Source organism: Triticum urartu, chromosome 5A, assembly GCF_056163025.1.
Source record: "Triticum urartu cultivar PI428250 chromosome 5A, HENAU_Tu73, whole genome shotgun sequence".
In the NCBI taxonomy this organism is placed as follows: Eukaryota; Viridiplantae; Streptophyta; class Magnoliopsida; order Poales; family Poaceae; genus Triticum; species Triticum urartu.
In genome coordinates this window covers 4300972-4316463 of record NC_141877.1, presented here as the reverse complement: position 1 = coordinate 4316463, position 15492 = coordinate 4300972, and the positions used below count along the sequence as shown (strand labels likewise).

General features: G+C 48.0%; 3 protein-coding genes across 3 annotated transcripts; 1 reads left to right on the top strand and 2 right to left on the bottom strand.

Annotated features, from left to right (window-relative positions):
• Positions 1-2623: 2623 nt before the first annotated feature.
• On the bottom strand, positions 2624-5534 carry LOC147967330 (uncharacterized). Its single transcript, XM_087523097.1, has 2 exons — positions 5174-5534; positions 2624-5133 (listed from the first exon to the last, which is right to left on the bottom strand). The coding sequence occupies exons 1-2, from the start codon at positions 5532-5534 to the stop codon at positions 2624-2626; spliced, it is 2871 nt and encodes a 956-aa protein (XP_087379223.1).
• Positions 5535-10017: 4483 nt separating this feature from the next.
• LOC147967329 (uncharacterized) lies at positions 10018-10824 on the bottom strand. Its single transcript, XM_087525217.1, has one exon. It carries the CDS (start codon positions 10680-10682, stop codon positions 10158-10160), a length of 525 nt encoding a protein of 174 aa, XP_087381343.1. The 5' UTR covers positions 10683-10824; the 3' UTR covers positions 10018-10157.
• Positions 10825-11412: 588 nt separating this feature from the next.
• On the top strand, positions 11413-12197 carry LOC125532185 (pollen allergen Lol p 2-A-like). The gene has a single exon (XM_087525218.1). The coding sequence runs from the start codon at positions 11499-11501 to the stop codon at positions 11862-11864; it is 366 nt and encodes a 121-aa protein (XP_087381344.1). The 5' UTR covers positions 11413-11498; the 3' UTR covers positions 11865-12197.
• The last annotated feature ends 3295 nt before the right edge of the window (positions 12198-15492 follow it).

The following is a 15492-nucleotide window of genomic DNA, read 5'->3' as shown; positions in this document are numbered from 1 at the left end:
ACCAAACACTATATATGATAGTTATCTTCCCCCCCCCCCCCAAAAAAAAAAGGTAATTGTCTGCTAGCTCGATTAAATCATTTGCCTCTCAATCATATCGAGGAAGTATACACTCTGGAGATTTATATCCAAAGACTAATCTAAAATTGCATCCAAGAGAGCACAGAAAAGAATGTAATTGTCTTCTGGATTTCTCGCCTTTGTTCTAGATGGTGGGTGGGTATGATAGGAACTACTAGTGTCATCACTCTCAAATCGCCGCTGCTTCTCCTTCCTCGTCTCGATGATAGATCGGAAGGTAGAGGCCAGATTTGCGGTGGAAGGGGAAGAAAAATGGCTCTAGATACCAATTGATAGGAACTACTAGTGTCCTCACTCTCAAATCACAAGAATTCGGTTTGATTACATGCTCATTGAGCCAGATCTAAGGAAAGGAGGAGGAAGGTAGTTGAGAGCCGCCGCCGCCGCCAAGTACTTGATCCTCTGGATACCCTAGCTCGCGGGGGAGGAGGGGATTATATGCAGGTAGGTCTTCACTTCCGTGGGCCACTTGCCCACGCGGGCCCGATGAATCTGCTGTTGGGCTTCCGCTCATGCCTGGGCCTGTTGGGCTCGACCTCCTGTGGTGGCTCGGTGTCGCTTGAGGTGATCTTGTCAGGGGCGTCTCCTGGGCGTCGCTGACATTCCCCTTGTCTTGAAAAACGGCTTGTCCCCAAGCCGGAGCATCAGGGAAACGCCGTTGAAGACGGCTAATGTTCTCCCACTTGGCCTTGTCAGCAGAAGAGTAGGACCAGTGCGTGAGCCCCTGGCGCACGGTCGAGCGCCCGGTGTTCTTGTCGCAGAGGCTGAGGATGCGCAGCGGGACCCAAGCTGGAGCGCGCGGGAAACGCCGGTGGAGATCTTCCAGGTCTTCCCAGGTGGTGTCCTCCACGGGTGTGCCAGACCAGCGAATCTTGCCCTGACGAACCATCTTGTTGGGGGCCTTGCGCCACCTATAGTCGATCACTTCGAGCGGTACCTGAAACGCAGACACATTAGCCGGCAGAGCGCTAACCGAACCTTCAGGACGGAGGTGAGCCGCCTTGAGTTGCGACACATGGAAGACTGGATGGACTGCTGATCCTTCTGGGAGCTGCAGGCGGTAAGCCACGGCTCCAATCTTGGCCAGAATCTGGAAGGGGCCAAAGAATTTGAACGACAGCTTGTGGCACGCCCGCCGAGCGACGGAGGTTTGCACATAAGGTTGCAGTTTCAGGTACACTTGGTCTCCCGGTTGGAAGGAGCGGTTGGAACGCTTCTTGTCTGCTTGTTCTTTCATCCGCTGTTGTGCTCTGTGCAAGTGCTGCTTCTCCAAAGCCAGCATCAGTTGCTGCTCCTCGAGCCATACTCGGACGTCGAGTGGTTGGCAGTCATCTGCGATGGCTAACCCCAGGGCGCGAGGCTCTCTCCCATAGAGCACCGCGAACGGCGACTTGCCCAGGCTTGAGTGCGTGCTCGTGTTATACCAGAACTCTGCGAGTGACAACCACTTGGACCACTGCTGAAGGGACGCCTGCGAGTAGCAGCGCAAGAATGTTTCCAGGCACTGGTTGACACGTTCCGTTTGCCCGTCAGTTTGAGGGTGGCGCGCTGTGCTCATGAGGAGCTCCGTACCGGTGAGTTTGAAAAGGTGTTGCCAGAAGCGACTGGTAAAGAGTGGGTCACGGTCGGAGACAATGTACCTGGGCATACCGTGGTGCTTGTAGATGTGATCCATGAACTGCTGGGATACTGTCTGGGCGGTGAAAGGGTGCACGAGCGGCACAAAATGGGCATACTTGGTTAGTTTGTCCACGACCACCATGATGCAGTTGTGCCGGCCAGACGGGGGCAGACCGTCGATGAAATCCATAGTTGCCATCTCCCATGGCTGATTTGGTATTGGTAGGGGTTGCAGGAGCCCTGGGTAGCGAGACATGTCAGGTTTAGCTTGCTGGCACGTGGAGCAGGTGTGGACGAACTCCCTGATGGTGCGGCGCATCCCCGGCCAGGCAAAGTGCTGCTTGACGCGCGCCAAGGTGACCGGGAAGCCCGAGTGCCCCCCTGCTGCTGCATCATGCAAGGCTGAAGTAACCTTGGCTTGCAACGCACGGTTTTGCCCCAGCCACAGTCTGCCCTTGTAGCGTAGTAACCCCTGTTGCAAAGTGAAAGCTCCTTGTTGCGGTGTCGTGGCTAGGCTAGCGAGAAGTTTCTGGCATTGGGCGTCCTCGGCGTACCCTTGTTGCACCTCTGTCAACCAAGCAGGCTTGCATTCAGTGATGGCAAGTGCGGCCTCCTACGGGTCGTGGTGGCGACGAGACAGGGCATCAGCTGCCTTGTTATCCTCTCCCTTTTTGTAGCAGATTCTGTATTGCAGGCCTAGCAATTTGGTGAATGCCTTGTGTTGCCAGATCGTCAACAAGCGTTGCTCTTCCAGGTGCACCAAACTTTTTTGGTCTGTTTTGATCACAAATTCAGCCATCTGCAAGTAGTGGCGCCATTGGTCAACCACGTGCAGAATTGCCATACACTCCTTCTCGTAGGTGGAGAGGCCTGCCGCCTTTGGCCCGAGGGCTTTGCTGAGGAAAGCGATGGGGTGGTTGTCCTACTGCAGCACCGCCCCAATGCCTCTATCACACACGTCAGTTTCGACCACGAATGTTTTGGTGAAGTTGGGCAGGGCCAGTACCGGAGCCGAAATGAGGGCTTCCTTGAGAGCTGTAAATGCCTTTTGGCTCTCATCAGTCCAAACAAAGAGTGCCCCCTTGCGCAGCAGCTGAGTCAGGGGTTTGCAGATCATCCCGAAGTGACGGACAAACTTCCTATAGTAACCTGCTAGACCCAGGAAGCCCCTGAGTTCCTTCACTGATTCGGGCACTGGCCAGTCGCGGACTGTAGCGATTTTGCTCTCCTCGGTTGCGACCCCTTCCGCGCTGATGCGGTGGCCCAGGTAAGATAGTTGTTGTTGCGCAAATAAGCACTTGGATTCATTCACCTGCCACTGGTCCTTCTTCAACAGCCCGAGCACCTCTTCCAAGTCTCTCAAGTGATCCTCCAAGGTAATACTGAACACCAAAATGTCGTCGAAGAAGACAAGCACGCACTTGCGGGATACGGGAGACAGGGTGACGTTCATTGCTCCCTGGAAGGTGGCCGGTGCGTAGGCGAGTCCGAAGGATACCACCTTGTACTCGTAGTGGTCGCTGTGTGTTTGGAACGCTGTCTTCGGTGCTTCGCCTTCGGCCAACCGGATCTGGTGGTACCCCGAGCGGAGATCTAATTTAGAGAACCAGCGCGCACCTGCGAGCTCGTCCAGAAGTTCGTCAATCACTGGGATAGGAAAAGTAGTCTTGCAAGTCAGAGTGTTGAGGCGCCTGTAATCGACACACAGTCGCCAAGTCAAGTCCTTCTTGCGCACCAGGACCACAGGAGAGGAGAAAGGGCTCTGACTGACTTGTATGATCCCTTTCTTCAGAAGGTCAGCCACTTGGCACTCGATTTCTGTCTTGAGGGCTGGAGAGTAGCGGTATGGACGGATGGCAAACGGTTGAGCACCTGGCAGCAGGGGTATGCGGTGGTCGCAAGCCCGTTTTGGGGGTAACCCTGTTGGTTCATCAAAGACTTCTTTGTAGCGGCTGAGCAACTCGGCAACTTGGGGCAGCATAGGTGGAGGTTGTTGTGGAACCACTTGGCATAGCTGGAGGACGAGCAAACTAGCATTCTGTTTGCACAGCGCCTGGAGTTGCATAGCCGACACTGTGGAGCATGTGGTGTCGCTGCTGGGCAAGCCTTGCAGTCGGATCGTGCCCCCATGGTATTGGAACTCGATGTACTTCTTCTCCCAGTCAACTTGCATTGGGCTGTGGCTTTCTAACCAATCCATCCCGAGGATAATATCATAGCTGTGCAATGGAAGCACCTTCAGATTACAGCGAAATTCCTGTCTGTGGCTCCACCATTGGCAGTCCGGTACTTCCTGAGTACAAGCTAGCTCTCCCCCATCGGCTACGCGCACCCTGAGACGGCGCGCTAGAGGGACCGCCCGGAGTTCTCCTCTGACCAAGTCGTGCCTGATGAAGGAAGACGAGCTGCCCGAGTCAACGAGCAGGAGCACCTTGGTGTCGCCTAGCCACCCTTGGAGTTGCAGAGCCTTTGGGGATGCCATGCCCTCCAAAGCGTGGCACGAAATGGCTGCGCAGTTGGCATCTTCTTGTTGTTCCTCGGTTGGCAGGGTGCACCTGTCTTCTATTTCCAGCATCTGAAGTAATTCCTCAATGACATGGAGGGGAACATTGGCTGGGCAGCGGTGGTCGCGCCCCCAGCGTTCGCCACAGGTGAAGCAGAGTCCCTTAGCGCGCCGGTAGGCGCGTAGGGCAGCAACCTTGTCTGCGTCTTGTGCGGGCCGCGCTGCCTCCAGAGCGCGCCGGTCCTCCGCACCAGCTACCCCACCACCCCGAGGAGGAGCGGCCGGCAGCGGCAGGGGGGGCGTTCGGATGGCAGCCCTGGTTGTCGGCGCGTCAGAGTGGCGTGGGCGATCCCGCAGGAAGCCCTCCGCAAGCTCCTCTTGCAGAAGGGCCAGGGAGTCGGCCGCCTCCAGGTCGACGGGTCGCTGGATCAGCACGACCGCCCGAATGTCATCACGCAGACCCTCCACAAACCTCGTCAAAAAATACAGGGGGTGAATAGCTTCAGAGTAAGATAGCAGATGGTTCATTAAAGCATCAAATTGCTCGATATACTCCGCCACGGAGCCAGTTTGCCTAGTGTGGTAAAATTGCCTAATCACTTGCTGGTGTTGGTCGCGCCCGAACTTGCTGCAAAGAAACTCGCGGAACCCCTCCCAGTTAAGGCCGACGACCTTGCGCTGAACTGACTGCAGCCAAATGGCCGTGGTCGTGGAGAAGTTCAGCGTAGCCATGGGCAACCAAAAGGATTGGTCAACCCCGTACATGGCAAAGTATTGCTCGCACATCCCTTTCCACAACCGTGGGTTTTCCCCATCGAATTGTGGAAACGCCATGGCTGGAAACGCGTGGTTGTTGCCCCCACCCGCGGAAGCAGATGCATATCCCGCAGCCGACAGCGGACTAGTGAACGGAAACGGAGAGGAGGGGGCGGGAGCCGGCAGGTGAGGAGCGGGCGGGAGCCGGCAGGTGAGGAGCGGGCGGGCACCGCGACTGACCTGTGCCCGGGGTAGTTCCTGAGAACTGCCCCCGGGGTTGCGGATGCTCGCCGTGGCCATCGGGCCTGGAGGAGGGCCTCCATGGTGCGATTGGTGTGGTAGGAACGGCGGCCTTGTTCTTGTCCACCGCCTTGCCAGCCGCCTCGGGGATGTCGATGACGACGTGGGGCTGGTAGCCGGGCGCGGCTTGCTGGAGCGCCCCAACCGCCTCCTGCAGAGCGGAGACACGGGCCTCTAGCTCCGGCCTCCACTCCTGGATGGCCTCCACCTTGGAGCTCAGGTCGCGGATTGACTCCTTGATGTCGCCAGAGAACTCGCCCAAGAGCTCCCTCATGAACTTTTTGGCCTCGTCATCCATGGCGAGTCGCCGCTGCTTCTCCTTCCTCGTCTCGATGATAGATCGGAAGGTAGAGGCCAGATTTGCGGTGGAAGGGGAAGAAAAATGGCTCTAGATACCAATTGATAGGAACTACTAGTGTCCTCACTCTCAAATCACAAGAATTCGGTTTGATTACATGCTCATCGAGCCAGATCTAAGGAAAGGAGGAGGAAGGTAGTTGAGAGCCGCCGCCGCCGCCAAGTACTTGATCATCTGGATACCCTAGCTCGCGGGGGAGGAGCGGGGGAGGAGGGGATTATATGCAGGTAGGTCTTCACTTCCGTGGGCCACTTGCCCACGCGGGCCCGATGAATCTGCTGTTGGGCTTCCGCTCGCGCCTGGGCCTGTTGGGCTCGACCTCCTGTGGTGGCTCGGTGTCGCTTGAGGTGATCTTGTTAGGGGCCGTCTCCTGGGCGTCGCTGACAGGGTACGTGTGAGTGTAGTACTTGTGCAGTATGCTCATGAAGTCTCGTGAATGATCGAATGGGCTCTCTGTTTCTTTTGACACGAAAAAAGGCTTATCCCAGTCAACAATGCCAAAGTCAACGGTCTAAAAAACTAACAGATGGAGGAAAATCCAGTAAATTACTGAAGCCAAGAACGAACATGATGCATGTGACGGTCCTAAATAAATTAGCAGCTTGTCGTTACAGCAAGCGCACGTCATATATTTAAAAACGGAGGGAGTATATTTGTCCGAACCATGCAAAAGAACTGCATGTGAGCAATATAAAAAAGTAGGAAAGACAAAGTCTTAAGGTTACAAGAACAATCCATAAACAGACTCCAAAACACGACCAACAAACAGAAAAGTCTACCACAATACATGGACCATAGGTGAAGACGGTTCAAAACATCTAGATGCAAGTTTGAACCAATTAGGTCTTGTACAATGGGAAGTGCTTAGAGAAATAAATCAGACTTTTTTTAAGCACCGGTGCTTATTTATGCAGGATAGACGTCTATCCTGTAGAAATAGGCACCGGTGGTTCAGAAAAATTCGGTTTATTTTTCTAAGCATCTCTCTAAGCACCTCCCATTGTACAAGGTCTTATAAGCCTCATATTTGTTTTTTTTAGAAAAGGAGGATGACCCCCGACCTCTGCATCTGGGCGATGCATGCGGCCACTTTATTAATTATTCTCACACGACCTTACAAAGTCATACAATAACAAGACTAAAGCCACCGTCTAAGCAACAACTGTCGCTACACCTATCCAATTAATAAAGGGGCGCTGATAGTCTGGGCATAATACCAAACAGACATCACAGCCAAACCTAAACATCTAATACCTGAGGTCCCAACCAAGACGCCTGCCTGGTATGGGGCTCCTACCAGTCCGGCGCACTCCTCAACCAGGACGCCTCCCGGGTATGAGGCTGTCACAGCCACCTGCCACGAGTCCATCTTCAGAGCTGTACTGTTGCATCTACCGTGCCAGGTCTCTCTGCCATCGACGTCACCATGACGCCAGACATCGTCTGCCTCACATTTGGCTTGATAAAGAATAAGATTAATCAAAGCAACTTCTGTTCAAAACTCTATTGTTAGGCTACTTCGAAATCAACCATGCAACCAAGATGACCAGGCTGTAAGAAAAGTCTGCCATAATACATAGACACTTGGTGAAGGGCGTCAAAACATCTATCACCTGATATGCATCATTTACGAGCCTCACGTTTAATTCGATCAATAATAAAATCAGTCGTCAATGCAATTTCTATACAAAACTATTGCTACACTGAAGAAACCACGCAATTAAGACGACCAGGTTGTTTTAGCTGATTCTTCTCTGGTTTCTCTCGGGAGGAAGCCCTTGCCAGAGCCCGCCATTCCTCTAAGGTGTTCTTGACGACCGGAGTAACGTTGCATACTGATCAATATCTTTCATAACCCGCCTGCACCTAATCCGGTCCCTCAAATGTCCATGATGGTTTAGTTAAAAAATGTCAACGATGGCCCTCAAACGTCTACTATGGCCAGTCGCATGCATGTGATTGGTGGAGACAGAGAGAATAAACAAAAAGAAAGAGATGGTTCATAGTAGACAAAAACCCACACATATAAATTTTACACATGAGGGTAATATGAAAAGTGTCGGACAGTCTAGGCATTTAGAAAGGTTTTGAGAGAGCTAGTTAAGTTAACTTTTTCATTAATTAGTAGAGTCCGACTGAAGATGCTCTAGGGCTGCTAAAAATGCTCTACGCATAAGTGGATGATTAATATCTTCCATGGCTAACGAATACAGAGCTGGTTATGTCATAGACCTCGCGAGCAATCAGCCGTTCCGAGGAGCCCTGAATCTTCCAGATGATATTGTGAGCTGAAATACCAGTAGGCATACCCTCAAAGAATAAATATAAGGACCTATGAATATATGAAAAAGTTGTGGTACATATAAACATTACTCACTCGAAAGGAGCACTATTTTTTTAGAACACTTTTGAGTGAGGCGTTTTGGCTTGCAGGCTCAAATGAGCTCAAGAGTGATTTAAAAAATTGCTAAAAATGCTAAAAGAATTCAAAAAATTCTAAATGTCTTTTGGAGAAAGATGACGAAGTGTGCAACGTTCGTGTCAAATTTCAGAGCAATTGGATGTCAGGATAGGTCTCGGCAAAAGGATAAATTTAAGGTCTGTGAAAAGTTTATTGTGTGAACCTGATTTTTTTCTTCTTCTGAGAACTACTCAAAAGTTCAAAGCACCCACCTCACGCACTCAGTCATCTTTCTTCATAAAAAATTGGTATTTTTTAAAATTCGTTTGTATTATTATTTAATTTGCTGCTCACTGTTTTTAGATGAGCAGGGTTCAGAATTGAATAATCGAAAACTTTCGGTCTGTCAATATCAACCGGAAACATCCTTTAAAAAAAGCTGATTTTGTCAAGGTAGTACAAAGAATACTATAAATAAAATTTACATCTACATCCATAGCCATCCATAGCACCTAAGGGCTACTACAAGTACGCGTCGTCATCATCATCATTCCCGCCATTATTACCCCTTTATTGTTCCTTGTTGTAGTATCATCAACCTTCCCACCGTCATTACCCCTCCCTTGCCAGCACCGTCATCACCCGTTCTTTATTGCAGGGGAACGTAGGAGAACATCGGGGAACGTCGAAAAGTCGTTATGCTAAGTCTAGACCGCCGTGACTCATCCAAACTCACCCAAAAGGGAACATTAACATCACCCAAATTAAGTTTCTCAAGTCAATAGTGAAAATCGACAAGGTGACTTCGATTGTTGCTTCGATTATTTTTTGCTTTCGGGAAAACATGAATATTTCTCCACTTAAAAAAAAGAAACTTTTTATAATTTAAAGTTTTGTTATTAAGTTGTAACATTTTTCTAAACTTCAATATTTGAACACATGATTTTTTTAAATAATTGTAATAAAACTTCTCTTTCCATCACAATTGTTAGCTGGGCCGGTTGGACGTGACCGGTTAGCAGGTCATGGGATTAAATTCTTTCATCGGTAATTTTTTTTTTGCTAGCTCTCTGGGCCTAGACTACAGTGCGCTCATCGGCAATTTTATTTTTTTGCTAGCTCTTCAGGCCTAGGCCACAGTGCGCCGCTAGGTTTCATCACATCTATGAGTTGGGTCAATTAAAAAGATTGTGTGTGACCAATTGGCAGGTCATAAAATCGAAACCTCTCATCGACAATTTTATTTTTGTGCTAACTCTCAGGGCCTCGGATATTAAGAAAAATATCAAAATCAAGAAAAAAAAGGACAAAAAGAACGTGACATGAAGAAGAAAACTTATTGTAACGATGAATTCACAAAGTCAATCCATACTTTATTATTAAGAAAGTATCAGGAACCTTTTAAAATAAACTGCTGCTCATCAACTCAACCTAGTATGAAGGACGCTATAAATAAAATTACATCTACAACCGTAGATAGAGCACCTAACAACTACTAATAAACTGCTGCTCATCAACTCAACCTAGTATGAAGGACACTATAAATAAAATTACATCTACAACCGTAGATAGAGCACCTAACAACTACTACAAACACGCAGATAGAACACCTAACGACTACTACAAGCACGCGCCTTGTTGTAGTACCATCATCCCTTCCGCAGTCATTTCCCTCACTGGCGCCGTCATCACCCATTCCTCAGTTCTGTACGTCATTACCCCTCCCTCGCCGCCGATGCCGCGGTCATCACCCGTTCTTAGAAGAACGTCCTTTTCGGGAGCGATTCATCCTTCCCAAACGCAGCATACAACTCCCCGTTGGTTAGTTAATGATGTTTGAGCATGTACTTTTTTTGGTCGTGCTAAGTCTTGACCGCCGCAACTCATCCAAAAGGGAACATTAACATCACTCAGATTAAGTTTCTCGAGTCAATGGTGAAAATCGACAAGGTGACTCGATTGTTGCTTCGAGTAAAGGAAATCCAAAAGTCGTGAAAATAACACACGAAGCATGTATCACTACTTTCTACAACGTGTAGATTTCACAACATGTTTTTACAGATACGTGAACTGTACATGATGTACATACACGTGAACACACGCACGTACACACACGACTAGGACTAGTATAGACTCGACTATTCCTTGGTCTTGAGCTTGGCGCCTGCTCGGACGCACGACTTGACCAAACTCTTGAGCCCCTTCTTCCCTTTCTTCCCGCCCCCGGGACTCCCCGGTTCAGCCCCAGCCCCGCCGCTGCCGTTCATCATCATCCTCATCGTCCTCCTCGCCGACGAGGTCGGCGTGGTCTGCTCCGCCGTCTCCATGCTCGACGACATCTCCATGCGCTCCTCCTCCATCCGGAGCACCCGGTCCTCCAGGAACGCGATGCGCTCCACCAGGCTCCCCTTGGCCTTGGTCTCCCGCAGCAGCTCCTCCGCCGACCGGCACCCGTGAGGTCGAGCCCGAGGCGTGGTCGGGGACGACGATGACAAGGTGCTTGTGGCGGTGGTGGAAGACCTGCCGCTGCCGCTGTGGCGCAGCTCCTCCAAGTACCCCACCACCAGGTCCAGCCGGTCCACCCGCGCCATCATGCTCCCAGCCGCCGGCAGCTGGTGCTGGTGCTGCCCGCCGTGGCTGTGGCTCACCGCCGATGAAGCCATAACTGTTCTTCTGTCTCCGGCCCTATGTGTGTGCGTGCGCGTGTCTGGAAGTATCTCGATCTTATCAAGTTGGAACTTGGAAGAGAATTGATCTGCTATCGATCATGTGACACATGCATGGAGCAGGTATAAATAAGTAGCAGAGCCGCCATGGCCGATCGGATGGACATGGAATGGAGAGGCAGCTAGCTAGCTGCACGTGTCTGTCACGGAGGTGGCGACGTGGCGCATGTATGCATGCAACGGCGGTGCGTGCATGCCTGAGGTGGACGGCTCTCCGTGCTCGCGTACGTGTCTTGCTTCGCAGCCGCCAACGAAATACTACTCCACGTTCCTTCTCGCAACCAACAGCCACGCGCCACGTGCACGTGTAGCCAGGCCACGAGCCCCCATCTACTCCGTCTGGAAGACGCCTCTACTCGACGACGAAAGAATTATTTTATGTTTGTACACGACCAAAAGAATTTCTCACATCGACGACGAAGCCGGCCATCTCGATCGTCCGTCCGAGGAAGCTCATTATTTTATGTTTGTTGCTGCTATATGTGTATAATTAGACATGGCAGGCATGCGACCGGCCAACGCTCCGGCGATGTCGGTGGTTTATGCGGCCAACCGGCCATGATCGAGAAGACTGAGCTGGTCCGTTCATGCATACGCGGCTCTCCGTCACCGAGGGCCGCGAGCGACATCGCCGGAGCGCCGCGCGTCCGCGCATAAATATGGTACCACACCACACAAGCCATCACAAGCTCACAATCCCACAGCAGCAGAACCACACACACAAGAATCAATCAACCAACCAACCGACGGGAGATGGCTTCATCGAGCAGGATGCTGGTGGCGGCGGCGGTGGCCGCCCTGGTGGCCGTGGCGTGGTGCGCGCCGCCGCCGGTGAGCTTCACGGTGGAGAAGGGGTCCGACAAGACGCATCTGGCGCTGCAGATCAAGTACGACAAGGCCGGCGACAGCATGAAGGAGGTGGAGCTGAAGCAGAAGGAGGACTGGCTGCCCCTGAAGAAGGGCTACAGCGGCGCGTGGGAGATCAAGAGCGACAAGCCCCTCGAGGGCCCCTACAGCTTCCGCTACGAGACCGAGAAGGGCCAGCGCAACGTCTTCGACGACGTCATCCCCACAGATTTCAAGTGCGGCTCCACCTACAAGCCAGAGGCGACCTACTGAGATTCACCCATGCATCGGTTCCGCCATCATCGATCGACCTCGCAACTAAGATCGTGTCATAAGACGCACGTACGGATACTAATAAGTTAGATAATATTACCTTCGTCCTGAATCAATTGTCTAATTCGGGACGAAGGGGGTAATAGGAGAAGCAACGGCCGGCGGTCGGTTGTATTTGCTCTCCCGTACGCTCGTTGTCTTGATTGACCATTTCTCTCTTTTTTTTACCCAATCTTTTCAATATTATTTGTAATATACTTGAAATCTAGATTTCATTTATATATAATCTCTAAGTTTGCTAGTAATATTGTTTATGGTACTCGCTATAAGAAATTTAGCATGTTTGTTGAGTAGTTGGGATTATGCTCTATCCCACAATCGTCTTGGTGCGCGTTGACAACCATATTGTGTAACCACGCAAACGAAAAAAAACGACAACGACCATATGTAGTCCCTTCGTCTTGATACCTTGTCCTTGCATGACGGGCACCCTATTTTAAATTGCCTTCCGCCTCCCCCCTCACCAAGATATGCAGTGCTCACAAGGAGCTCTCACTCTCCTACATAGTCAGTGATGATATGAATGGAGACCAGTGTAAGACGTATTCTGTCGAGGAGATCAGAGAAGGAGCCCATGAAGGCACTAGGACCTAACGGTTCCCCGACGCCTTTCTAATAGACCCATTAGAAACGCTTTTAAAGAGGGGATTTCTACAATTATTAGCGGTTTCTTGGTAGGAGATATAATTCTCAAGGAGTTGTTCGACTCTACCATTGTTGCGATCTCAAAGGAAAACAACCCAAACAATAAAGAAAAACACACATGTATGCACACATTCATTCTGGTGGTGCGGCATCCCAATGGGATGTTGCCTATATGAAGAGCACATGCTTGCAGGTAAGAATCATACGTATCAGACTGACATCATCACACTAACACTTCTGCTTCTTTTCATAAGTAAGGGTATGATAGTCATATTTTATAAACTCTTCATCTATACACTGTACATGAACCACAAAAAAGGTGCATGCTGCAAGATTCGTACCAAGATCGTTCAGCAATTAGCACATCCGCCTTAACCAATGGAGCAACCAGACCTAAGGTGTTAAGTATGTTTTCTTATACTTGAAATAGAACACTGGAAAAACGCAACATTTTCTTTTTGTTTCTTAAATGCGTGAACTTTTTATAATTCATGTTTTTTTTAAATGACGACAAAATTTCAAATTCCTGATTTTTTTTCTTCCAAATCAATGAACTTTTTTTTCCAAAATTGGTTAGTCTTTTTCACAAATTCATGAACTATTTTGCAAATTGGTGATTTGTTTTTGAAAATTGTTGAACTTTTTTATAAAATTGATGAACTTTGTTTCTAAACCAATGATTTTTTTTTCAAATTTGTGTTTTTTTTTCAAAATCAATAAACTTTTCTTTCAAAATCGATGAACTTATTTTGAATTTTAGATGAACTTTTTTCAAAATCAATAAAAGAAATATAAAAATGAAAAGAAAAACAAAATAATATAAAAAATCATGTAAAAACCGAAGAAAAAACCAGCCTGGTTGAAAAGGAAAACCAATGTCTTTCTTTTTAGCGTTATATTTGACGCACTACAAAAGATGTAAAAAGAAAAACATAGACCATGACCAACGGAGGTGTTCAAGTAGGCGAGATGGCTCCGTCTAAGAGCACGTCGTTTCCCGACATGCTTGAAATGACCCCAATTTTTTGTCATGCCTTGTATGACCAATTCAATGCACCATGCCAAGTTGTTTTGGTTTTTGACAAGTTTTGCATTTTCAGAGTTTCCTCGGTCAAAAACACCCAATAAATGGGCGGACGTGTCGCAACTTGCATATGGTGTCAGAAATCGTTCAAACTTGGCATGGATGACTACCATGGTCATGCCCACGTGCTTGAAAAATTTAGGGTCATTTCAAGAATGTCTAAAAGTAGACCATGTTCAGTGAAGGGTGTTCGGGTTAGCCAGAAGGCTCCGCCTGAGGGTATGTTGTCTCTCAACATCCTTCAAATGGCCTCAAAAAATTTCCACCTCATTCTATGATCAAATCAAGGCACCATGGCAAGCTGTTTGAGTTTTCGATAATTTTTACATTTTCTGGAGTTTTCTCGGTAAAAATAGGTCGATAAATGGCCAGACGTGACACAACTTGCATACGGTGTGGGGAATTTGTTCAAACCTAGCATGGATGCCTACTATGGGCATTCTCACCTACTGGAATAAGTTGGGGTTATTTCATGCATGTCGAAAAATAGATCATATTCAACGGAGGGTGTTCGGATAGGCGAGAAGGATCCATTTGAGAGCATGCTTTTGCGGCATCCATTAACTCACCCAAAATCTTTCCATGATCTTATACGACCGATTAAACGCACCATGCCAAGTTGTCTTGGTTTTCAACAAATTTGATCTTTTCTCAGTTAAAAAAGGCAGATAAATGCGGGACGTGTCGCAACTTGCATATTTTGTTGGAAATCGTTCGAACCTGACATGGATCCTTACCATGGGTATGTCCCCTTGCCTGCAAAAGTTGGAGTCATTTAAAAAATATTCAAAACTAGACCATGTTCAATGAATAATGCACAGGGATGGGCATGCCCATGATAGGCAACCATGCTAGGTCTAACAATTTCCAACACTGTATGCAAGTTACGACATGTTCGCCCATTTTATCGGTTTTCTTTTACTAAGAACACTCCAGAAAATGCAGAATTTGTCGAATACCAAATCAACTTGGCATGGTGCCTTGAATTGCTCATAAAAGGCCATGGAAAAAACTGGGTCCATTTCTTCTTCTTTTTTGCTGGGGAAATTGGGGCCATTTCAAAGATGTTGAAAAATAACATGCTCTCAGACGAACCATTCTGACCTTACCGAATAATCTCCGTTGAACATGGTGTTTTTTAGACATCCTTAAAATGACCCCAACTAATAAATACAAAAGGATAAAATTGAAAACAGTAAGTGTTTTTCTAAAAGCATTTAATAAATATTTCATAAAAAAGAATTTAAAATCATTAGTTTAAAAAGTTAGTTAAAACTTGTATTTTCGTATTCAAAAAAGATAAAAATGAATTAACAAAATAAGAAATAAAATTAAAAAATAGAAAATAAAATAAAACGCTTAGGCCTTGGCCCAACTAGGCGATGATACTCTACTAGACACATGTTGGGCCGGTCCAAGAGCTGATTTGGAAAAAGTTCATCAATTTTTTACAAAATATTCATGGATTTGAAAATTTTAACAAAATTTCAAAAAAAAATTACTAAGGAAATTTGCAAAAAAGTTTTCTCGGTTTTTCGAACCTCAGCTTCCCAGCCATTGTTTCCGGTTTTGGGACCTTCTTGGAGGTCGTGAACCATGTTTTTTCTTTTTCCTTTTATCTTCTCTCTTGTTTATTTTTTTGTCTTCTTTGACTTTTTGTTTATTCTATTTATTGTTTATATTTCTCATAAATTTAACTTTTTCAGAATTCAAATTTTGTTCATATTTTTCTGTTTTTTCGGAATTCCAAATTTGTTACTTTTTTTCAAAAATTTCCATGTTCAAAATTTTGTTCTTTTTTTAAACTGTTCGTGTTTTGACATTCTGAGCAAGTTTGAA